The following is a 25,916-nucleotide window of genomic DNA, read 5'->3' as shown; positions in this document are numbered from 1 at the left end:
TACACAACAAAGAACATAAAGTAACTAAAATCATACATACAAAGTAACAAAAGTAAATGATCAACTCGGACTCCACTAAAAACTGGGAGCATGGACCAGGTGCACTGGTAGGGTAAGCGTCCTCTGCTTTTCTAGAAACACCTGCGGAGTTGCTCATAAAAGGTCAAGTCCAGGGTAGACAAATGAGGAAAGGACCCGTTGAATAAATCAGTTTTCATGGTGCTGATGGATACACCATAACGATCCACGAGTTCATGATGACGACCATAAAACTTCTGTAGTGATGACTTGAATCTTGTAGCAACATAACCCTGTTCCAGAAGCCTATTTGTTAGAGTTCTAGCGCGATACAAAAAGTCTGCATAGTTTTGGCAAGCTCTGACATAACGTATGAGTTGTGATATGAACACTCCATACACAGGAGCCGAAGGGATGTTGCCACAGATGAAAGGAAAGTTGACAATTCTGAATGAAAAGTCATCACGTTTGTCGTAAAGTTTGGTCAATAGTTTTCCTTTACCATTGATTTCTAAGTGTAGGTCAAGATATGAGGCTGACTTCTCAGTGTCTGTAGTATTCTTTATCTCAAGTTCTTTTGGGTAGATGCGATGTATCAAATCCCTGAAATTAGGATTGTTTAAAGATAATACGTCATCTATATAGCAGAAACTGAGATTGATGGATCTAGCCAAACGATTTTCTTTCTTTCTGATTAGATCAGCTATAAAGTCAGCCTCATGAGAGTGAAGGAATAGGTCAGCAAGTAAAGGAGCACAATTTGTTCCCAATGGAATGCCGACCGTTTGTTGAAAAACACGTCCACCACACTAGACAAATATGTTGTCGATAAAAAATTCCAGCATTTTGTAAACATCTTCCTCTGTATATTTAGAAGATGATTTGGAATTATTTCTTACTAAGTATGAGGAATTGCTACCAAGAACTATATATGGAAAAACAACGATGTATAATGTTTTTAAGTCGGGATTTTAACTGAGTATGGGGAATAGAAGTATACAGTGTTGAAAAAATCATAGGTTTTAATGCTATTATATTCAGATAATAGTCTTGAAGTCACTGTCTCCAAAAGATCTTTCGAATTTTTCAGGATCCACATTTAATTAATACCACTACGGGAGTAACAAGTGTTGTGGTAGGACTGTAGACCCTCTTTGACAGTTGTGAGTATAGAAGTTAAAAGTATTGAAAGAGGTTTGGTGGTACATTTTGCAGATCCAGCTATGAAACATTGTTTGTATGGATTCTTGTGAAGTTTAGGAATCCGTACATAGACGGTAAATCACAATGATCATCCTTGGTAGAGAGACCAAAAGAGGATAGCACAGATTTATGGTTTTCCACAATCTCTTCTTTGGAGAGAGTGGTAGCAGTGTAGGTCTTATCACTTCTATTATTTTCTACATCTACCTCTGATAATAAACATTGTATATAAAACGTTTTGCAGACAAAAACAATGTTGTTTTGGTCTTTGTCTGCTGGTACGACAACATATTTGTCATGTATAGTAGCCAATGTTTTTGCTACATCGGGGTCTTTGAAAACTGATGTAGCCTTGGCACTCATTGACCTACTTAAAACTTTCATTTGTTTCAAAATTAAAGACCTCACGGTCTTTAACCACTCTGACAGAGAATCAATGTCTTCTTGTTCTCGTTGGACACAGGAAAAATAGGATCTCATTACTCTGTTAAAAATCATTCATTACTACGTTTTAATATGGTGAATGGCGTCAACATAAAGAAAACAGGAAATAATACATCTTTCTATTTCCTGAGACATAAAACCAAAATACTTCACTTAATTAAGTAAATATTAGAGTTTCACTTTCACTTTATTATATTCAGCAAATTACAAATTTTGACTAAGAAACACTTTTAATTCCATTGGGAACCAACATAAAATTGGGAACCCTAAATTTTTAGATAGGCAGTCTGGTAAAAGCTGCTGATGTATGCTTACTGGTAAAAAGTCAAAGATATATAAAATTAATGATGACAAACAGCATCTTGGTATGATAAATGATTTTTTCCTTTAAATAAGTATTGTCAACATGAAAATTCTTCCTAAATGGTTTTAAATTTATACACACACTGGTGAAGACACTAGCTAGTGAATGATCAGTATATTTTTTTTTTGTATAAAAAAATATAAACCAAAATATGCCACATATGATAATCATATGGTGCTTCAGTCACATGATAATCATATAGTGCTTGATTCACATGATAGTCATGTGGTGCTCCATTCACATGATAACCATATGGTGCTTGATTCACATGATAGTCATGTGGTACTTGATTCACATGATAATCATATGAATATCATATGATATTTAACATACACTAGTCATAATCTTATATGTTAATTTTGACTAGAAAACTTATGATAAACATGCAATAATCACATGTAAAATGAAACTTGATTATCTTTCAGTGCTTGGTTCATATGATAATTATATGATGCACACCATATAATTCTCAAGTTTGACACATTTGCCTGTGTAGTTCTAGTCAGATTTTTTTTAATGACAGAGGGGTGAAGAGTGTGTGTATGTGTTAGAGTGGGTGGGGTAATATATCAGCAAATGAATGAAAGCATTTTTGTTGCAAACTGGGAATTCAAATTCAAACTTCCACTGTCAAATTTTTCACAGGAACCAATATTACCATTAATATAGGTTTTTATATATACACATGTACTTATATATGTGTTCTATTTTCAAAGGAAAAAAGGTTAAACATGGTAAAGATGAGGGTTGGAGAGGGTAATAGAAAAAAAAACAATACCCCATCCACGGTAAACACTGTAGAGAGAGGGATGGGGAGGGTAATAGAAATAACAATACCTCATCCACTCCTTTGTACAGATTAGCTCTGCTCTGAAGAATAATAAAGTATAGGAATACATGAAAGACTTACTCGTTTGGAGGAGTTTTGATACTATCATCCATCTTAGTAAAATAACAGTGTAACACTACTGCATGACAAATAGGAAATCAACACTTGACTAATTTCCTGACAAGAAAATTCCTTTTTATCAAATCATTATTTGCTCACTAATTTATATTAATCACATAAATCCTGGTAATCAGATTATTTTTAAGATACAGTGATTGTTGTGATTAAATTTTTGTCACTTTTGGCAAGTTTTCGACAATTTATCATCATACTTAGTATTTATTGGTACCAAGTTACCTGGAATAATTGAAATGAGATGTTAATCATTTCTATTGCTTTCTGCACTACAAGTTAGGCCACACTTTAAAAATGCTTGTTTCCCCATACCCTACCCTGGCTCCTAGCTTTGGGTAGGTAGGTAAGTAGGAAAAATATTTTTCCCCCCAAAGTTCATATGATTCTATTAAAACTATGATTTTAGAAGTGAAAAATGTTGCTTTGAAGTTAAAAAATCCTGTCAGAGAATGGCAATAAGATTATTTAGGTAGGGATAATTTATATGGGCAGGTATGGTAACGGGAAACAAATTTAATTTTATTTTGGCCTTACAGATACTAAATAATATACTACAAGTTTATAGAGTGAAACACCTTATCTCTGACACTTGAATATTCCTAAATTCTGTAATATTTGAATGAGTTTGAAGCACATAGTGCTTTGAGATGTTTTGACTTTTTTGCTCTAGTAAACTATTCTTTCCAGCAACCTGTATTACTTGACAATATGTTATAGTCCCTAGATGTTCCTCATCAATCAGGTTTCACTCATGGTTCTGTAAGTTTAGCATTTTGCTTGTGATCTGCAGATAGATGGTTGTTAAAAATTTATCAAAGTAATTTTTCGCCTTAAAAATGTATGTCTCCCCATTTCCAAAGTTCAAAGAGGTATAATTCCCATAAAATTAAATGGATCATATACATTTCTACAACTACATATCATGTCTTCACTATCTACCAAGTTTTGTGAAATTTGGTGCAGTACATTTCCAGAAGTTTTGCTTACAAAAGTGTTACAGACAGACAATGTAAATAAGTCTTCCCACAGTGGGGATGGAGTGGAGACATGATTATAACGACTGAAGAATCAGGACCTCAGACCATTTCTACATTTTGCAATAGGGTTTGTAAGTCTCCTCATGTGACTCCATGGTTTCACAAAAATTGGTCCTAGTCTACCATTCAAATGCATAGAGATTTATCGTTTTCAGAGTGTTGGATTCAGTATATAAAGGCCAAACATATTTTCGTTTAAAATACCAATAAAAATGTCAAATATCTATTTCCACATCATAATAGTGCTAAGAAAAGCGTAAAATAGCAGATTTTGCATAGTAATACAGTGTTTCGAAATCACGAAAGTTAACAATAAAATGCAGACCAGTCTTCGGATTTCAATACATACTACATCATAAATTCCAGTAAGGAAAATGAAACTAGAACGAGACTTACAGACCCTATTTGAACCCCAGCTGTATATCAGTAGTTAATTTCACCAAAAAAAAATGTAGTTGTTAAGATTGTCTTTACTAATGACATTATGATAAAAAATCATTTGTGACATCATTACTGTTGACTAAATTTCAAACTTGAGATATTTTGTGAAATAGATCACCGATTCTATCTGTAACATATAACTGTAAAGACATGTTAAAACTGGAATTATAATCTTCGAACACTAAGTAGAGCAGTAACTAGGTTTTACTGTGCAAATCAATTATTTATCCCTGAAATGATTTTGAATAATGTGAAAATATGTAAATCATACAAACACCACACTCTTCATACATAAAATAAATTCAATATGATATTTATGTGTTCGTTTGTTATGAATTAATTTGCAAGTCCTAAACATGTTTTTTTTTTTCAAGTGCTTTCAAAAACATATATAAAAAACTTGTGATGCATTTCTGTAGTGGATCCAGAGGGAGGTACAGTGGGTTGGTACCACTATTTGTTTATTTGAAAGTTTTCAAGTTTCATGAGTAAAATTGACAAAAAATAGTAAGTAATGTCCTAGCACCCCCTTTTTTCTGAGGAACCCCTGCTGGCATCTGATCCTGCATTTTGTTCTGTTTAAATATTGCATGCCTAGAACTTATTACACGAAGAACATTACACTAATATTTTTTTACCTCAGGAAATTGTTCGTGTATGACAAACTTCTGTAAAAGCATTTTCCAAGAATGTTTCATATTGAATAACTTGTACACAACTGGGGACATGTTGTTCAACTATAAAAGTATAAGTTCGGAAAAGTCCACCAAATAATAAATAGGAGCTGGGCATTCCACTATTTCAAGTACTTAATCCGTTGTTCTAAATATATCATTTATTATGATGTTATAAAGGTGGTACAATATTTTACAAATAACATAAGTAACACTCGATGTTACAAGAGTGGAGCATGATGGTAAGCTATCTAAAGATACAAAACGTGTGGAGAATATAACACACCAAAAACTCCTCCCACAAATTATAAGTAAAACATCAAAAATTCTAACTCTGACCAATGGCTAACTTTTCTTAAGTTCAATCAAACCAAAATATTTACTTGTCAAAAGCAATTAATTAAATCAGTGTAACGTTTAACAGGGGATAGTGTCATAAAATGTTATCAAAATAAAACTATAGATCTTCATCCTGTGATGCTGGGATCAATCAACAGATGGTCGTGAGAAAGTCTGTACATACAACTGTTAACATTAATCTTAATCCTGATCTAGCTAATTACCATTTACCATTTACTGAGCCATTATTAACCCAATACATGACAAACTTTCCTGTTTTTTTTTAAACTATTGGTATAGGAAAACTAAGGGAGGTAAGTCAATTTCTTTTGAATGAAAAATTTTCAATATTGGATATAATACAAGGGGAGATAATTCAGACAGTCCTTGAAGAAAATGTACAATCAAAAAGATCTCTGTGCCTATATCACAAACATATATCTTTCCATTAAACTCTAATCAGTAATACATTGACATAGAATATTTCCAAGGGTCTCCAAAATCAATTTGTTAGGGCTTAATTTGTTTTCAAAGGAAGCATTTGACAGACAATCCAGACAAGCTAAGAAGACCTATTAGAATCATGAAGATTGACTTAATTCAACATTTTTTACACAGACAGTCTTAATTCATATAAGATGAGACTCATCCATCAACTTTACCACAATTCATTACAGCTCACCCCCACTAATGTGGTCAATAAATAATGAGGAATAAACAAATTTGATAAAACTGGCTAATTTAATTTGTGAAGAAAAATAGGTATGAATTTTTTTGGTGTTTTGTAAATCTGATAATTTTTAGCCTTCCCTTTGAAGAGCAGAGCTATTTGTGCTCAAATTACAATTTTGTTGATGATTTCATAACCAGTGGGAATATGAAAGACTTCCTACTCTGTGCCTGTGTTAAAAGTTCGAACAAACACTTCCACTGAATTTCATTTGCCATTTACAACATTCATGGTTCAGAACCACTGCATATATAGGATGTCTCTATCATCACCACTAGTCAAATACAGTCAAATCACGAACTCATATGATGTTCGATTGAAATTTGACAAGGCCTTAAAAATAAGGAATTTTTATTGACATTTCAATTCTAAATGTAATAATAATAATAATAATAATAATAATAAAATCTTCATTCCAAAAGGGTTACACAGTTACATTACAATTTATCAATTCTAAATGTACTTGTATTTCAATCTGAAGTAAATACTTAGTTGAATTTATTTCTGCAGTCAAGGTCAAACAATTGTAGCCTTGGAAAGATCAGTTCTCAAACTGAAAAACTAACAAATATTTTTCTTCAAAAACCAAATTTTTTTCTCAAGCATCTTTGTTATGCAATAGTTTAATTGAGACCACTCTTTAGCATTTGTTTTAATACTAGATATTGGCAATGAAGAAAAATGAGTTTAACTGTCAAGGGGGAATTTCAAATGGAGAATGAAGAGAAGTTAGCATGCTGATGCCAAGAGAGTAAAAAGCTATTTACATGTAATAAAAGTTGTAATTAAAAAATATGTCACAGGTAAATAACTTGCCTTGCTTGAAGGTGTGTTTACACTTGTTGAAGATTTGATAGTGACCCCTGAAGGTATTTTCTGTTTTGAATTTAAGTAATATGCTTGTGTATTAGTTGCATTTCACCATATCTGTTCTTTCTTCCATCATTTGAGGCTCATTATTTTGTGAGTCAATTTTTTTTTCAAAATGGAAACTGAACACTGACAATTTTTTTAAAAATATTTTTTTAATTAAGAAAAAAATTACCAAGTAAAACTATATGATTATATAACTGTTTTGAAAACTGATTTGTTCAACTGGTCATAGTTTTCCTTTCCTCGTTTGTCTACCCCGGACTTGACTTTTTATGAGCAACTCGGCGGGTGTTTCTAGAAAAGTAGAGGACGCTTACCCTAACGGTGCACCTGGTCCATGCTCCCAGTTTTTAGTGGAGTCCTAGTTGCTCATTTACTTTTGTTACTTTGTATGTATGATTTTAGTTACTTTATGTTCTTTGTTGTGTATGTCTGTTTTCCATGTCTGGTTTTTGTCCCAGAATTATATTCTTTTGATTACCGCTATAACCTTGGTTCCCTTGATTACTTTTTGAAATTGTCTAGAACTAAAAACAAAATCTATATATATTTATTCAATTGTATGCACAATTTTCTTCATCTATTTTTATCATATCAAACTTATGAATTATTTGAAGACACTACTTAATTAGATGTTAGAACAGTATATCACGCTATGAAAAATAGGTGACGAACAGACAGAAGGACCAATACATACCTCCCATGTTCAAAGCAGGGAATAAAAAATAATCAATGTTTGTTTGTTTGTTTGTTGGGGTTTAAGGTACCAGTATCGTATTGCATATCTCTGAGTGGGTGTACGTCAAAACATGGATGCTATAAAAATATAGTGCATTTTCTTTTTGCCTCTCTACAAACTAATATTTTGTCAAAAGATATGAACAATGACTTATAAAATAGAGCAAACATCACACTGTAAGATGAAGAACTTTTTTAAAAGAAAATCTAACATAATATCATAAAAATGTTCCACTGAAAAGGTTGGTTTGGTGAGTGCAAAACGAAAGTGAAAGTAGGGAAAATGGCTATTTATAGTTCGAGACTACTTTTCTGTCCGATCTTCGTGGACTCACCCTATTTTCTTTGCGGGAAATTATTTTTTCACATGTCCTTAGAAATGCTACATAAGTGAAAGTTTTATTGAATCAATTTACATATTTTTTAAAAAATCCTAAAAATATGCACTTCACTATAGAAGTCTATGGGAAAATTAATACGATACTGAGACCTAGTAAGCCAGTTTTTCAAGTAAAGTTGGATATTCAGCAAGTGGTCTTTACCAGCTGAAAAAGTAGTACCCCAATGCAGGTAACACTTTTAAGGTGAATTAGCCAACTTTTGAACCTGATTTTTTATGGTAGCTCTGGTTTTTTGCATTTATGGTTAATCTTTACCAAATTTGGAAATGCATTTTGTTTTCATGAATTTGTAGGATATCAGTTCAATAAAATTATTATCTTGACTATTTATGATGAGCATATCTATATTCAGGTAACCTAAAGCAAGTAATACTCCTGCATAAAGGATAGTTTTCAAGTTACAACACATTTTAAGTATGTGGTTAAGACTTGAAAATAGTCATTTTCCATACATTGCCTCTTATATATGAAAAAATGAATATTTTTTTAATTTTTTGTTTTTCTTTCAAATAAATAGCTAAAATGAGTTGCCATATAACTGTGTGGTTGATTTAAACACAGAAATGTCACAAAAGTCATCAGCCAATTTTTTAGTGGACTTTTTTTAGTGGTTCAAATGGACAGATTCTAATGCGGCAAGAAAAATAATTGTATTTTTTCATATAAAAACTGAATTTTTTCAAAAAGTATCTAAAGCAGACAATTGTTATTATAATATTCATACTAGTAAACTATATTTCTTGCATCATAGCTATCTGTTTTAAAGAAAATGTCCTTTTCCTGTCATATTTAGGTCCATTTGTATCTGCCTGGGGTACAAAAATGGCTTAAAATCTGTATTTTCTGCATATGAAAAGCTATATTTTTTTAAAACTATGATATTGGTATAATTTTTTCTGGATTCATTATAATTGAAATGACCATATCTATAGTTTAAAACAGTTGGTTGTACCGGTCATTATACTTTACTTTAAACAAGAGGCTCCCTTGAGTTAAAGACAAAAAAGGAGGTTCGGATATCAATATTTCCATATATGGAACTCACAAGTGGGGATTAAATAATGATTTGGAACTCATAGTACAGCTCATGTATCTACCATGTCAGAATAAACCACAAAGTTGCTTAGTTTGATTAATGCAGCAGCTTTTTATCAAAAGTAATATTTTCTGGCTAACATTGAGATATTAGTCTTATGCCTGGAAGAGGGTACCTATATAAGAATTGTAATAGAAAACTCATGTTTGTAGCAGGGCAATGATATTCTGAATTTTCAGTATGAAAATGAATGCTCTAGCAGAAAAACAACAACTTTTAGGATTATATTGAAATGTTTATTACTAATAGGTACCAGTATCGTATTGCATATCTCTGAGTGGGTGTACGTCAAAACATGGATGCTATAAAAATATAGTGCATTTTCTTTTTGCCTCTCTACAAACTAATATTTTGTCAAAAGATATGAACAATGACTTATAAAATAGAGCAAACATCACACTGTAAGATGAAGAACTTTTTTAAAAGAAAATCTAACATAATATCATAAAAATGTTCCACTGAAAAGGTTGGTTTGGTGAGTGCAAAACGAAAGTGAAAGTAGGGAAAATGGCTATTTATAGTTCGAGACTACTTTTCTGTCCGATCTTCGTGGACTCACCCTATTTTCTTTGCGGGAAATTATTTTTTCACATGTCCTTAGAAATGCTACATAAGTGAAAGTTTTATTGAATCAATTTACATATTTTTTAAAAAATCCTAAAAATATGCACTTCACTATAGAAGTCTATGGGAAAATTAATACGATACTGAGACCTTAACGTCCGAGCAGCAATATTTCAGCTATAATCAGACGATAAGCAAAGAAAAACAAATAAAATGCACTTATTTTCATAATTTGCAAAACATATTGGTTTTCACAAAAATATCTATTAAGTTCAATTATAATGCAAATTTTTCAAGGTCAAGTTGAAGATAGATCCAGGATGTGTTTGATTTTTCACCATTATGAAAGACTCTAGGACTACACTGGGCTGTCATTTTTCACAGTTCAGTAAGATTGTAATCTTATCAATACATTTCCATTTTCCATGATGACTCTAGAACTACATTGGGCTGTCATTTTTCACAGTTCAGTAAGATTGTAATCTTATCAATACATTTCCATTTTCCACTTTCATTAAATTCTTTTTATACCCATTGTACAAGATTTTTTTGTTGTTGTTTGTTCATTTTTTTTGGGGCACAAATTCAACCATTTTTTCACAAATATAGTCTAAGTACACGTAGGTACACAAAGACAAGAGAACAATACCATTTTAAGTGCAGCCATAGTGTAGACTACTTTTTGACATACTATTCTAAAGTTGTAATTCTCTACCAGTGCAGTACCTTGATACAAATCCCAGACAATCTGAAGAAGACATATCAATGTTCAGTGAAGACAAACTTAATGCATCCATATTACATAGACTGAGGTAATTTGTAAAGGATGAGACCTATCCATCAAATTTTACATCAATTCATTAAGGAATATTTCTTTTTAATGGGGAAGTTTTTTTACCAAGTGCAAAAACCTTGAGATAGGATTGCTAATTGAGGAAGGGAGAAAGCTATCACTTGTAATTAAGTAAATATGTAAATTAAAACAATTTTAAACTTTCAGACTTGCTATATCGATATCGTAAAAAAACAAAACCAATAGTTTTAAAGGTCAGTTGTAGCTAGATAATACTTGTACTTAATCATTCAATTTCAAGATCCATCGATTCAAACTATAAATATATTTTTCATGGTATACAAAATTTTGCTATTTTTATGGTGGATAAATAAGCAAAAGAAACAACATCCATGAAAATCATCTTTTTACACCATATGACAGATTTCTAGTTTTTAAGTAGCACTCCAGCTAAGGATCATGCAAAATGTGATCCATGGGTAAAAAGCCTACATATTTTTATTTTTGATATTTTGTTTGAAATGTCATAGTAAACAGAAATTAATATGTGGTTTTTCATATAACCCGTGCTCTTAGGAGATAAAAATTATATAGAATGCACTGTAAATTTCAAAATTAAGGGAGATAGCTCTGTAAATGGCACTCGAATACAACAGAATGTACTGGATTTTCAATGTTGATTATCTCCTAAGAGCAGACAGATTTGAATGAATAATTACACATTTCATTGTATAGACCCATAAAACAACTTAATTAGAAAAAAAAAATATGTAGCCTTTTTGTAAAGTATCACATTTTTCAAATTTTGTATGATTCTTACAAAGAAAGCTACTCAAAACCATGAAGAATTTATTTCATTTAACATAAAATAGCAGTGACAAAAAATAATCCTGTCACTGTATTTCATTTCAACAGGAAGTAAAATTACTCTGCATTTACTTAAGTACAGTAACAGTCTAATTGATAGAATGCTATCATGAAGATATACAATAAAAGAACTCCATGCAAGACCTACCATAAAAGGAAATAAGTAAAATTTTGATGAATAAAAATGTATCATTCATTTCCACAAGCTGTCAGCTTTTCTTTAAAGGCCTGTCTGATAGTATAACAGGAATTCCTTTCAATTTCCATTCTATAATATTCTGTTAGAGGGAAATCAAGGGAACAAAGATTTCCAAGGGTAATAAAAAAGAACATAATCATCCAAGGATAAGAACCAGAAAAGACAAATAGACACACGCAACAAAGAACTCAAAACATGTACAAAGAAAAACAGTAAATGAGCAACCCAGACTCCAGTAAAAACTGAAAGCATGGGCCAGGTGCACATAAAGGGTAAAAAAATGTTATACTGTATATTACAATGTATTTAAATCCTTCCTATAGGCAAAGTTTACTGTATCTATCAAAGAGACATAAATAATTTTTCTATCAATTTTCACATTTGGTTGGAAATTGACTAATAAGAAAACCCACAAAACCAAAAAACAATAGTTCTTAAGTGTCAGTTTTTGTTTTTTTTTGTAATAGTTCTTAAGTGTCAACTGCTCGGACGTTAAACCCCAACAAACAAACAAACATCTTAAGTGTCAGTCTCTGTAAGAATCAGGCAGTGCGTAAAACATGATATAAAAAAACACCATTTTGAAAGTTATTTGTACCATTAAAACCAAGGAAAAAAGACAAGATTTTTGTTAAAATAAGTAATAGTTTCATTGAAATGCACTGAAAATAAACTTTTCAAGGGCAGATAATTCTGTCAAATTTTACTAACATTCATTTGAGAAATTTCTGAGGAAATCCAGTGACACAGAGATCAAATAATGGTCTTTTTAGAGGACGCTTACCCTACCAGTGCACCTGGTCCATGCTCCCTGTTTTTAGTGGAGTTTGAGTTGCTCATTTGCTTTTGTTACTTTGTATGTATGATTTTAGTTACTCTATATTTTTTGTTGTGTTTGTCTGTTTTCTATGTCTAGTCTTTGTCCTTGGATTGCATTCTTTTGACTACCGCTATAACCTTGGTTCCCTTGATTACTCTTTCAAATAGAGACAGCATCCTTGACTGAAATTATATTGTCAGATCAGTGGGTTTTTGACATGTATATTTTTTGCATTTTGCCTTATTCTTACAAAAACATACACTTAAAATTCCTAGTATTAAAAATTGTTAAGGAGTATAATGTATCAGTACAGTATAAGACTCGCATAAAAGAAAAGGGTAAAAAAATGTAAAATCCATGAAATTGCACCTACATACATTTGATTTTTTTTTTAAAACCACAAACATAGATTTAATGACCATAACAGCTAGTGTTTAGAATCATACATAGGATAATTAGTATCTGAAGTTGATGCCTTCGTGTCTAATTCCTGTCTGAAATGCTGGTAAAATTTTACACAGTAAGAAACAGAACTGAAACAGTTTAATGCCCTGAAGATTTTAGTACATATTTGATTAAAGGCTCAGCTGTTGGCATGTTTGCTGAGATAGATATAAACCTGAACTGTTTTTCTTTGAGTAATTAGTTTTTGCATGCCTGTAAATAGACATTTGACATTTAGGCTAAGAATACATAAGAGTATACATGTAGTTCTAACAGTATTAAATTACTATTGGCTATTTTGTTTATATAAATTAATATGCACTGTTGTAATTGTTGCCAATTAGTGACCAGGACTTTGTAAGAATCATTAAAATTCTGTAATATGTGATACATCCAAAAAAGGCCACATTTTTTTTTATTTTGTTTATAAATAGTGAGTTTTTAGTTTTGTTATTAGTTTGCTTTATATGTCTATATTATGAAATGTATAATTTTCCAATCTGGTCTTAGGAAATAATCTACACCAAATAACTCAACAGTTTCTATTGCATTTTAGTGTCATTTAGAGTTATCTCCCTTAATTTTGAATTCTATGATACATTCATAATAATTTATATCTGCAAAGATCAAGAGTTGTGTAAAAAGTCACATGTTAATTTCTGTTCACTTCAAACAAAACAAAAAAAAAATAAAAATAAAAAGGAGTAGGCTTTTAACCATGTAGCACATTTTGCATGAAATTCTTGAGTGCTGAATTTAACTTCCAATTAAGTATTACAGTCACCACAGAAATCACACAAAAGAGCAGCAAATTTGAGTTCAAAACTGACAGAGAGGATGCACATGATGTCATACTAAGGAAACATACACTTATTTGAAATCTTATCATGTTCGTAAACAGGAAGTTTAAATCCAGTAATACTGGAAACAAGTTGATAACAGTTCAATACCTGAAGCTGGACGAAAATATGAAACAATTCTACCAATCTGAAGCTGAGAAATATGAGACAAATAATTTAGTGTCAGCAAATTTTAAAATTAATAAAGTTCTGTCAACCAGAAAGTAAGATATAACAAAACTGACAAAAGTAAAACACTTGTATACATGACGTACCGGTCCATATAAAACACACATACTGCAAATGGTAGCAGTAATTCATGGTGTCAGAAAAACAATGCTTTTTTGGACTACATACCCTATCATACCCTATAATTTTACATAACAATAATCCTTTCTGTGTTCAGATCTGTATTAAAAAAAAAAAAGGTTTATCTCCCACTAAAATCAACCAAATCAAACCAACTCAAAAAGATAACTCTTGCAAAGTGCCGAATTCATAAAAAAATCTATATACCGGTACTTATTATCAGGAAAGTGCAACCACCAAATGAAAAACTCAGACTGGTTTAAAAAAATAGGTCTGAATTACAAATAATAGAAAATTTGGTTGGTTTTTAACATGCATTAATCACCTCCTGTCTGGTTTTCATAGAGACTGCTACTTAAGTAGTTCTGCCCAATAGCGGGAGAAAAAGGTAATAGATATGGAACTTTTTTACACCTGGCTGGTATGAGAAAATTGATTTAATAACTAAAAACTTTTTGTTCTCCACAGACAATAGTTTCTAATTCTTACAAGCTGATGACCTCGCACACAAAGAGCATAATTTTGGAGGCTGCCGAGAATGAGCAACATCTTAATTTCTACACACTTGGTGGTAAAATTTTCTATTTTAAAATGCTTGGTACAGACTGTTGCAGTATACAAATTTAACTATCTCAAGTGTAAAAATAACTACTTAATACTAGAAACATACAGCTTTCTACATATTCCATGACAACTAATACAGTTAAAACTCTAGTAAAAATAGAAAGCTACACAACAAAAAACACAAAACCATAAAGTTGGTATGTTCACCTTTAGAACAGTTAACGTGGGAGATCCTCTCCTATTGACACTCATGTGGGAGATTCTCTCCTATTGACACTCATTTGGGAGATCCTCTCGTATTGACATTCATGTGGGAGATCCTTTCCAATTTACAATGATGTGGGAGATCCTCTCCTATTGACACTGATGTGCGAGATCCTCTCCTATTGACACTCATGTGGGAGATTCTCTCCTATTGACACTCACGTGGAAGATTTGTGTGCAAAAGGAAGTTTTTGATGGAAAAATTGAATTATCTAGTATATTTCACTGAGAACATAAAGTAATTTTAACTAAAAACTTTCCACAAATTTTACATTTTTATGGGGGAGATTCTAAATTTTTTTTATTGATTTTGCATGAGTCTCCCCTTGATCTGAGAAGATTAACAAGTACGAAAGCCGATAGTTTATACATTAAGCTTAACAGTCTGTCTGAAAACACCAACATGAATTCCTATAAATACTTATTTAGTTCTTAAGTACTATATGTTCAATTCATTATCTGCCAAAATGAAAAACACTAAAATTACCTGTGTGCCTAAAAATCACCAAATTCTATGCCAACCATATATACATTACATGTATATTGCTGGAAAATATTAAATTTATTTGATGAGCTTTAGGAAATGTCAGATCATGAGGTTTCCCCCAGCTACTTTGACTGCTTCGAAGTGAGTACAAATGAATATTTTTGGCAATGTTCATGTATTGTTTTTATCCTGCAACAACATTTTCCAAATAAATGCAATACTTGTCCAAAATAGTTTTTTTCAAGCATTCCTTAGAGTACAGTGGTCGGCGAGGATATCTGTAAACTTGTTACCTGTTTCCTATTTTGAAGTTGCTCATAACTGAAAATGTAACCAGGAGACTATATTATGCAGTGGAGGAATAAAGCTTTGCATTAATTAACATCCTTTATTTGTATAGTAGAAAGCTTAGTTGCAGGATAAACTGCATTATTACATCATGAAAATGGAGTATTAATAATAGTTTTGATTTATTTCATGCAAGATCAGCATTTATCATGAGAGCATCAATAATTATTCAAAATAATCTTCATTTAAATCATATTAACAAAAATATAAAAGTACACTGGAAAAAGTTAACATTCACAATCCCAGTAAAAAGCAAAAAAGCATTGTTCTTTCTAACTAAAATAAGATAAATGGTATATGATAAAATCTCGCTGTTCTTCCCAGTAGGTTAGTAATATTAATATGCAGAGAATAGATTATAACACATACAAGGATCATTGTTTTCTGCTGTTTTGGCATTATAAAAATACAAAATACAAAATATGATTAATGACTTCAGATCAAATCTATGTAATAGTTACATAGGGAATAGATTTCATTATCCATATACTTCAATAACACCTTTTATATGATGATCTGTCTTTTCCAGAGTTTTGGCACATATTGCAAAGCTTCTTGTACACAAATTGATATTCAATTAACCATTAATGCTCATCCTAAACTGAATAATCAAATTATGAAATGGAACTTTAAAATTTTGATTAGTACTGGAATATTTGAATTATGGATTGTAGACTAGCTGTTCCAGCATTAACAATATCACACTACAAAGCCAGGTCACACAAAGGGACACAGCTGTCAACCAAGAATCATACAAAATTCTTGATGCATGTTAAATTGAATTTTCAAGAACTAAAATAAGCCTACAAAAGCCATTCTCCCAATACCACATTTATGCATTTTTAACTCCTGATAAATCATGCACTGGCAAAGCATCCTGAACAAAATACACTGTGTTCTAAACCTGACAAGTCTTGTCCATGATGGCTTAATTTATCAAGATTTACCACAAGAAGAGGTGACATATTAGACAAAATAAATCAGCAATGTCGGTGATGAAAACAATTGCCATTGAAACAATCAGGAACATCTTATCTTCACTATCTAAACTCTACAACTTGTTTTACTGCTTATAAAGTACCAAAACTAAAACCAGAAAATGCTCCCATAACCATTCCACATCACTTAAAACCCAATCAAGACAAATGTTTTAGTCTTCTGGTCATAAATGCTGATTGTTTTTGTATGGGATTGGGGACAGAGAGCAATTAATTCACCACAGTGACAGGAAATAAGGGGCAGTTATGTGTAATCTGTTTTCTTGATTATGTAAGACATGCTTTTCCGTATGAATTAACCAATACTGGTTTATTTAGATTTGTTTAAAAAAAATAGAAAAATGCCACAATTTGTACATATTTCTACCATAAAGTACATTTTTTGTAAAAGAAACCATGATATAATCAATGTGTTTATTGATATAAATCAAAGAACAATTATCTCATTTTTGAAAATGGCAAAGTATATTATCAAAATTTATAGTGCTGCAGAAAAAAAAAATCATCACTATATATGATACAATCATACCTGTCTATAAATAAATCTATAAGTCCAAAGATGTGTTTGTTTAAGACAGACCTCTGTAATAATCTCAAACTGCAGATTTCGTGGTATTTTGACCAGATTTCTCTGTATCTAGACAAAAACATTATATTAACAACAAAAATCTCATCAGTGTAATAAGACAATAACTAATGTATCAGCTATACCATCTTAATTCAATGATTTGTCTTATAGCCTATAGTGCAGAAAGCTTGCCACCAGATTTTCCCATGCCATTCCACAATGCTTAAAATCCGATGAAGACAAATGGAATAACTTCCAAGTCATAAATGTTGATCGTTTTTTGTATTGGATCAGAGAAGGAGGGAGATTAACTTCCCATATAACACACAGAGACAGGAAATAAGGGCAGTTATGCGGAATCGGCTATCTTGATGTGTCTTGGAAAATCCTAAGTGACCTTGTGGGCTTTAATCCAATTAACTTGTCCGTTGACCTTGTGGGCTTTAATCCAATTAACTTGTCCGTCTTGTAACGGATACAAATGATAAAGAAAGACCTTGTATAGTGGAAGATCCATGAATCCTTGTTGATAGGTATGATCTATAACAGTATCTTGGTATTTTGTTTGGATTGAAATTTAATTGCTTATTTCAAAGCTACTTCAAAGTTTATTTTCATTAAAAGCAAGTGATATCCATGAACAGTAATACTTTATCGTTCATGAAGTTTCAAGTTTCAGTAACACAGTTTATTTCTAGAACAGAGTTGGTCTTCGCTTAATAAAATGACAATTACATAACAAACTTCCTTACACAGTTAACTGGACGATTGACGGAGATTTTTACTTTCTATCAAATTAAAATACCTTAGAAATGAGAAAAAATTCAAATCTCCTTGTTAATTTCTCACATAACTATACCAAATACCATCAAGTATTGGTCATTAAACCCAGGGACAACCAACTCAATTCTCTTAAGTTAATCCTTGTACTTGCTAAAAACTATTTAAATCAAACTCCTAAAAAAAAACTGTCACAAATTATTGGTGGTTTTTGTTTTGGAATTTTATCACAGATTAATGATTATGAATGCAATGGTTCACAATTCTAATATCAGCATCACAAATCGTGGAATTCCATTTGATGTTTTCCACTGTGACCTTGACCTTTGATCCTGAAAATCAACAAGGTTCCTGATATTCATCAAGATTAAGTTAGTGCCAAGTTTTGTAAAATTCTGTGGGATATGTTGATTTTTTAGTGTTCATACTGGTAATATAGATTTACTGAGGGATGGTCTAATGGATGGCAAGGTAGTTGAACAGGAAGAAGTGTATGTATGTTACTTATATATCAGCAGGACAGGGAATAACAATCTGAATTTTATATATAAAACTCAGACCATTACAAAGTGCACTTTACTGGATATTGTAATGACATTGAATAAAATTTCCTAAAATGTCTCTGTTGAAAAAAAAATGCATTTACAGTTGACATTTTGGAATTTGATTGCAAATGCTTTCACTGAATACAGACTATAAAAGTTGACAAGGAAAGACAACTACATAACTTACAAAACAAGAAATCACTTTAGATAACTCCCTCGATTATTGGAGTTACGAAGTTGGCAGAAAGTAAATTATAAAGAAAGAATCTTTTGACAAGATACAACAATTATAAAATGAATGAGGTTTACCAAACATTAAAATAATCATTATATGATAGCAGTGTTTCATTGAATGTTCCCAGTGTAATACATTTCGATAATTCATACTGTGAAATAAATTTGGTCATTTCATGCTCTGACTTTCTCTTGCCAAAATGTCCAAACCTTGATATTAATACGCCAATCACAGAATTTAAAATTCATGTTGAAAATATTGATAAATTATGAAGGAAATCTATACAAAAAATAGGATAATTGGTTATAGTGAATAACCAAAATATGATCACTCGTGCATAGAACACTTGAGGATTTAACTTGTACTTCTGTACACTCATTAAATTTAGGCATTCTTCGACACTAATGACAATATTTTGGTTATTCACTCTTTCCAATTAAATACCCTATTAATATTTTGAACTCTTGAAATTTTGTCAATATAAGAATTATGTAATATTTAAATGCACCTCATCAAAATCAAAGTTTACAATAAACACTACCAATATCTAGGTAAAAGACTCCTGTATATTACCAAATTCTTTATTAGATATCAGTTCTTGGTTGATAAATACTCAGTTTCTTTTCAACAATGAGTAATGATTACTTTTTGTAATTTATTCTTTGTGCTTATGTGACCATTGATTTACCGATTGTGACACTGTACCATGAAATACTACAAGTATTTAATCATCACAGGTACTGTATATTCATGCTGCAATGGAAGAGGGAGGTTTGGCATGCTGTAAAACCTAGATTTAATACACCATTTCATTTGAAATACATATACCAAGATAATGCCACTATTCCTTTCAAAAATAAGATAACATGTTAGGATGAGCTTTGGTCAAGACTTTATGAAGGTCATCCCAAAAATCAAGGAAAATCCTAGATCATACTTTATAAGAGAATGACCAAAGATTTAGGAAATTAAGGACAATGAGAAATTAGAAAATGGGAATGGAAGAGAACAATGATCAATGGCTATGTACTGATAACCATGATCTAGTTACAATAAGTTGGCAGGAAATATTTAACAAAAGAACTAAAAATAACTGATTAAACTAATTTCATGACTTTCAAAGCAATGCAAACAAATCTTAGTGGTAAATTTATCATAAATATGACTTTCTAAAATATTTTAGGCTCTGAAGAAAAATTTTGACTTTATGCCCGATTCCTTGTTTGCATGGCTCTTAGGTCAGCCTATCCTTTAAATTGTTCTGAAAGTTCCAGGTTCTGATTGATGGGAACAATTTCTAATCAATAATTACGTTTACACAATCTTTCACCTCAAAGCATTTAACAAACATATTAGGACCCATAAAATATCAATTAATTTCAGTTACTGTTGTGTAATTTCTGCCAACCATGGGAGAACCAATTAATGGAACCATTTTAATCAATTATTTGTTGATGGCATCATGCATTTTAAAACATCAGATTGATTGTAAAGTTGCAATTTTCTAATTACCGTTTTCACCCAACATGAACTCATATGGTCAATTAATATAAAGAGTAATTAAGGCTACAAATTAAATCTAGCCAGCAATTGTTACCCTGTGGACCATCCAATTTACATTTTTGATGTGCAACATTAATAGAAATGCAGTAGTTATAGAACTAGGATTGTTTGCACAGACATTTCCTTGGATCTTTGATTTGCATTTTAATGTTATATTTCAGTCTGCTTGAGTTTCACTTTTACAATTTACAGAATCACTTTTTGCTAAAGTTGCATATGATCCCACTGAAAAAAAGATTTACAAGAAATATGTTAGCTAATGCCAAATTAACAAATTTTAAAATTAGTCAAACAGGAAATTATTGTTGCCAAAGACTGAATTAAAAAACTAATGTTATAGCTCACATACGTGAAGCTTGTGTCAAAATTTCAAATAGCTGTGACAATACAGTACATTATCACATTTAAGAAAATAAATATTGGTGCAAAAGAGTTATGTTTTTGTAAAAGTGGGTGGCACAAATAATACTCTGATACAAATAAGTTGTGGTGCAAAATTTCTCCTGATAAAGCATTGATTAAGACACCTGTATATGTACAAGGCATGAAACCACTGTAAATGCAATGGGAACACCTCAGCCTTTCTAGTTAAACAAAAGAAAAACGTCGGAGGCACAAGGTGGATGGATCTGTCTGGAATTTGACCGATCCAATTCTAAAAATATAGTGAAACTGGTTGAATTTTTTACCATTACATTTTTTCTTTGCTCCTCGTTTCGCAACAAAATTCTTAGAAGAGTTGTTGTTCTTTATTTCTAGTGTTATCTAACTAAAATTTTTAGCACCACCTGGTGGATAGAACTACTTTGATTCGCGTAATGACTACAATTCCAGCAATTTTTCCATGAAGAAATTCTCCTCTCTGCATCTAAGGTTATTTTTTAGTGTAGTGGAAATGGCCGAGTAGTTTTGCTTGCTGCGATAAGACACATCAGTCATTGTTTTGTCTAGTAGTAGCTGTTCCTGGAAAGTTTTAAGCAGAAAAAAGTGCAACAGACAGACAGATGGACATGGAGTGAAAGTGTAAATAGTTGACAAGATTTATTATTGAGTGTTATTTTCCCTTTTCTATGAATTAAGTTGTTTGAATTATTGTACGAAGTATGAAGTGAACAGACAGACAGACAACAGTAAACACATAATACACAGGTATATAATGCTATCTATATCAGAATAACTCATTTGTACCACTCCAGATAAGAATCATGCAAAATGTGATTCATGGTTGAAAAGCCTACACATTTTTATTTTTGATATTTTGTTTAAAATGTTTTAGTAAACAGAAATTAACATGTGATTTTCATATAACCCTTGTTCTTAGGAGATAAAAATTATATAGAATGTACAGTAGAATTCAAAATTAAGGGAGATAACTCTGTAAATGACACTAAAACAGCATAGAAATTGCTGGATTTTCAATGTGGATTATCTCCTATTTAAAGAGCAGACAGGTTGGAATGAATAATTATACATTTCATCATATAGACCTATAAAGCAACTTAATAACAAAAATAAAAATGTGTAGCCTTTTTGGGGGTATATCACAGAATTTGCATGATTCTTAAAAAGACTACTACTTAATTAACATTAGCTTTCAAAAATACAAAAGCTGGCAAAACCAGAAAATGACATATTAATATTACAAAAAGCAAAGTAACAATTTGAAAATGAAAAAAAAAAGCAAAATTTGCATTTTTCAACCATAAATACTGTTTGACATACAAGGTGGGGTGACAAAAGACAGTGCATCATCTCCCATAATGTTCAGAAGACATGAAATCCCCTGTAACATTTTAAGGTGGCAAAATTCTGAAAGGCTATCAGATCTTAATGGCCATTTAGTGCATATAAATGGTAAATAACAGGAAATAATTACAATATAAATCTAAACCTCTGAAATTGTAATGGCACTGTTTGACATCACATTCTGATGTAATGTTAATAAAAATGTCTACAAATAGTCATGGGAATGCAAGATTTCTTGACACTGGTAAAATCATTTATCCAAAATGATCATTTATTGTTAATTCCATCACATAATGTCTTCTATGGGTGCTGAAAAATTGGTAAAGATTTTGAAGATACCAACATTTAAGGTTTGAATGGTTTATCTTGGGGAACTAATTACTATTCATTGCGATGAATTGGTCATCTATCAGTAAATTATAACCCAATTTATCTTCCTATATATACAGAGTCTGTATCACGAACACAGTAACTTATTTTTTTTTTCATTGACATCCATCTGTATTTTGTTAAATGACAGAATATTTGGGATAATCATATTTTGCGATTTTCTCGCCATGCAGAAACTGCATTAGTAAATTACTTGTATAATTTAGTTAACATCATCTTAATTTAGCAAGTTAACATACTTACCATATTCTCCTTATATCTTAAATCTGACATACATTTGATACCAATGTCCAATCAAATGGATTAATGTTATAAACAAAATGAAAAAAAAAAAGATTTAATCAATTTAATAACCAACACCCCAAAAATCAGATTATAAAAGGTTCAGTGGTTGATTTACTCTTCTCCCAGTTAATTGTGGGTAGTCGATGGGCATGCTTAATACTAATACTTCCATGAGGTAAATTCTTTTGTTCTACCTTAAACCCACCTCATTGACGTATATGTCCTGCATGTGCTCATTGACTACTCCGCAGTTAACACAAAAGGGTCTATGTAAAGCTTGCTGTAAAGTAATGGCATCACTATGTTTTTTCGACCACATCATTATTTTTGACTACTTTTTCACAAGATAAACTGTGAACAATCAGACATGAGAATCAAAAGATTCTAATGTACAAATTTCTCTCCAAACTTTGTTCTGAACTACATTTGCCATGAAAGTCATACAGGTGTCAGCTCCAACAATAATATCAACAATCAATTCTAATGAGAATAGAAACTTAAGAGAAAAAACAAACATTAACAGTGGTCACTAATTGTTTATTATTGTAATTATATTGTTTACATTGGATCTAACACCATTTTCTAAGCCATTATATTCCCAGCGGTGTCTATGCATGCTAATACCAATTTCTACTTCTAAAACTCGTCTGAAACTTAAAGATTATTACTAGATTTTAACAGGAATTTTTTCTCATTTCTTTTCCTATGGAATGCTGGAAAATTATTCTGATTGGGATATACGAAAGGGAAAATTGTTTGAGTTTCGGTTTGTTTAGAAGATAATATTCAAAACTCCTTAACTATATGGTATACTGTGAAAGTACTTTAATTCATGGATTAGGAAAGATACACAAGCTCGTGAATTCTTGATTTCATGGTTTTGAGGTTTTCGGTATGCACATGAATGGGAATCTCCTTTTTGTTGTGAACCAAGTTTTGTGATGTGACTTACCAATGAAAACCACAAAAATTGGTAACCCAAGAACAATATAACTTTCACAGTATGTTAAATATGTGTATTCTTTCAAATTGACATTATGGTTTATTAACTTTGGTAGTTCCAGGAAGAGATGAGATAATTCATTACTTGAAAATGATTTTCATGAGTACTATCTTTATTTTTTTTACTTTCTATTTCACGATGACAAATACCAACACTCATGTCTGTATGCAATAGTGGAAGCAATGCATGGATCATGCATTTCTTACCAATACAACAAAGAAATAAATTTGTCAAAACCTAACACAAGTATCAGAAAACTCTCAATTTGTTAAAACCTAACACAAGTATCAGAAACCTCTCAATTTGTCAAAACCTAACACAAGTATCAGAAACCTCTCAATTTGTCAAAACCTAACACAAGTATCAGAAACCTCTCAAATTGTCAAAACCTAACACAAGTATCAGAAAACTCTCAATTTGTCAAAACCTAACACAAGTATCAGAAAACTCTCAATTTTTTTGGCTACTTAAGTCTGTTAAATCAATGAAATTCAAATGAAAATTTGAAGGTATTTCCTGAACAATTGTAGCGGATACAGTGGAGTATGGTTTACAAGGGGATTAAACTCCCTTCCGCTGAAAATGTTCTGTTCATTTTGAGCAAATTGAGCAAATAAAAGCCTGGAATGTCTGTTTCCTACGTACTTTATAAATGAGAACATCAACCCTTTTATTTTTATTTTCTGGATCTACCCAGTTGTGTAGAAGTAATTGTCAGTCTCTACTTCTACACTATACACACAAAACTAAAGATCATTAAAGTACTTATCCATGTCAATATGCAATCAAAATGAAACGGTGACATTAAAGCCCTGCACCAATACAATCAGAGCACAACAGCGTTATAATAGCCCTAAGGATACTCTGGTTATACAACAATTTTTTAATTAACATTGCTTCATAACCCCAAGAAAATCTATATCTAGTATGTTTTAATCAATTCTCATTACAACTTTAAGCCTGCTTTAATTGACGGGATGATGTAAACACCAAAGCAACATGGATCTTATAAATAACACTTTCTTTCATTTCCCTTAAGCCTTACAATGAAATAATAGTATTTTTGCATAGAAATGCACAATTTCAGAAGAAATTTCAATAGGTATTCATTAGATCTAAAACATTGAAAATGCATCCATGCAAATGAAGTAAAATCAAGAATTCATTTGGAAAATGGCAGCCCTAGAAAATCTTTAAAATCTGGAAAATTATGAAAAAACTTACAAGACATATAGAATAATAAACAAATCTGAAAATAAAGTCTAAAAAACGGACATTTTTGTGCACTAATACAGTAAATACTTTTTTAATAATGTATGAACTTTAAAAAAATGTCACATGTCCAATGTCTCAAGAAAAAGGTCTATTAGTGGTTCAGATTCAAATTTAGATAGCAATGGTTACGTGGCACAGCCAAAAAAAAAATAGGCATATATGCATTGCTGCCAAATGTATAAAGGTGAATACTCAGGACTTGATTGAATTGATAATACTGTTAATGCTACAAGATATTATTATTTACATAGTGACTTAGTGGCCGTGTACGAAATTTACCCTGCTGAGTATATTTCATACCCGGAGATGCTCAGGGAAAATTCCGTACACGGCCATTCAATCACTAAGTAACAAATTTACCCCATGGATGATTTTGTTTTTGTTTTTGTTTTTTGTTTTTTTAAGAAAAAAATAGTTTATACCCGATATTTAGATAGCAATAATTTTCTTTAACGTTCTTGATGTATGTTTCAATTTTTACCCTTGTGTTGCCTCTATGGTACTTTTGTTTTGTATATCATCTACCGTAAGCAACGTTGTACCAGTATTGCATTGCATATCCCTGAGCGGGTGTATGTCAAAACATGGCGGCTATTAAGATATAGTGCATTTTCTTTTTGCCTCTCTACAAATTAATGTTGTGTCAAAAGATCTGAACAATGACTTATTAAATAGAGCAAACATCACACTATAAGATGCCAAACTTAA

General features: G+C 31.3%; 1 protein-coding gene across 7 annotated transcripts in view; it reads right to left on the bottom strand.

The window, feature by feature from the left end:
- Positions 1-25,916, bottom strand: part of LOC148610091 (tumor protein p53-inducible protein 11-like) — a 213,150-nt gene that overhangs the window by 53,932 nt on the left and 133,302 nt on the right. For 2 of the 7 annotated variants that reach the window (XM_088542159.1, XM_088542157.1), the window contains exon 1: positions 2,940-2,996. The exons of the other annotated variants lie outside the window; for them this stretch is intronic. In XM_088542159.1, coding sequence (XP_088398285.1) covers positions 2,940-2,971 — 32 coding nt within the window. In that variant the 5' untranslated portion in view covers positions 2,972-2,996. Of the gene's footprint in view, positions 1-2,939; positions 2,997-25,916 lie in introns of those variants that run through there. 7 annotated transcript variants of the gene reach the window in all.

The sequence above is a fragment of the Perna viridis genome, chromosome 8 (assembly GCF_037379345.1).
Source record: "Perna viridis isolate PV_CMFRI_1.1 ecotype Kerala chromosome 8, ASM3737934v1, whole genome shotgun sequence".
Classification (NCBI taxonomy): Eukaryota; Metazoa; Mollusca; class Bivalvia; order Mytilida; family Mytilidae; genus Perna; species Perna viridis.
The sequence above is the reverse complement of the archived record's forward strand: the minus strand, read 5'-3'. Positions and strand labels throughout refer to the sequence as shown.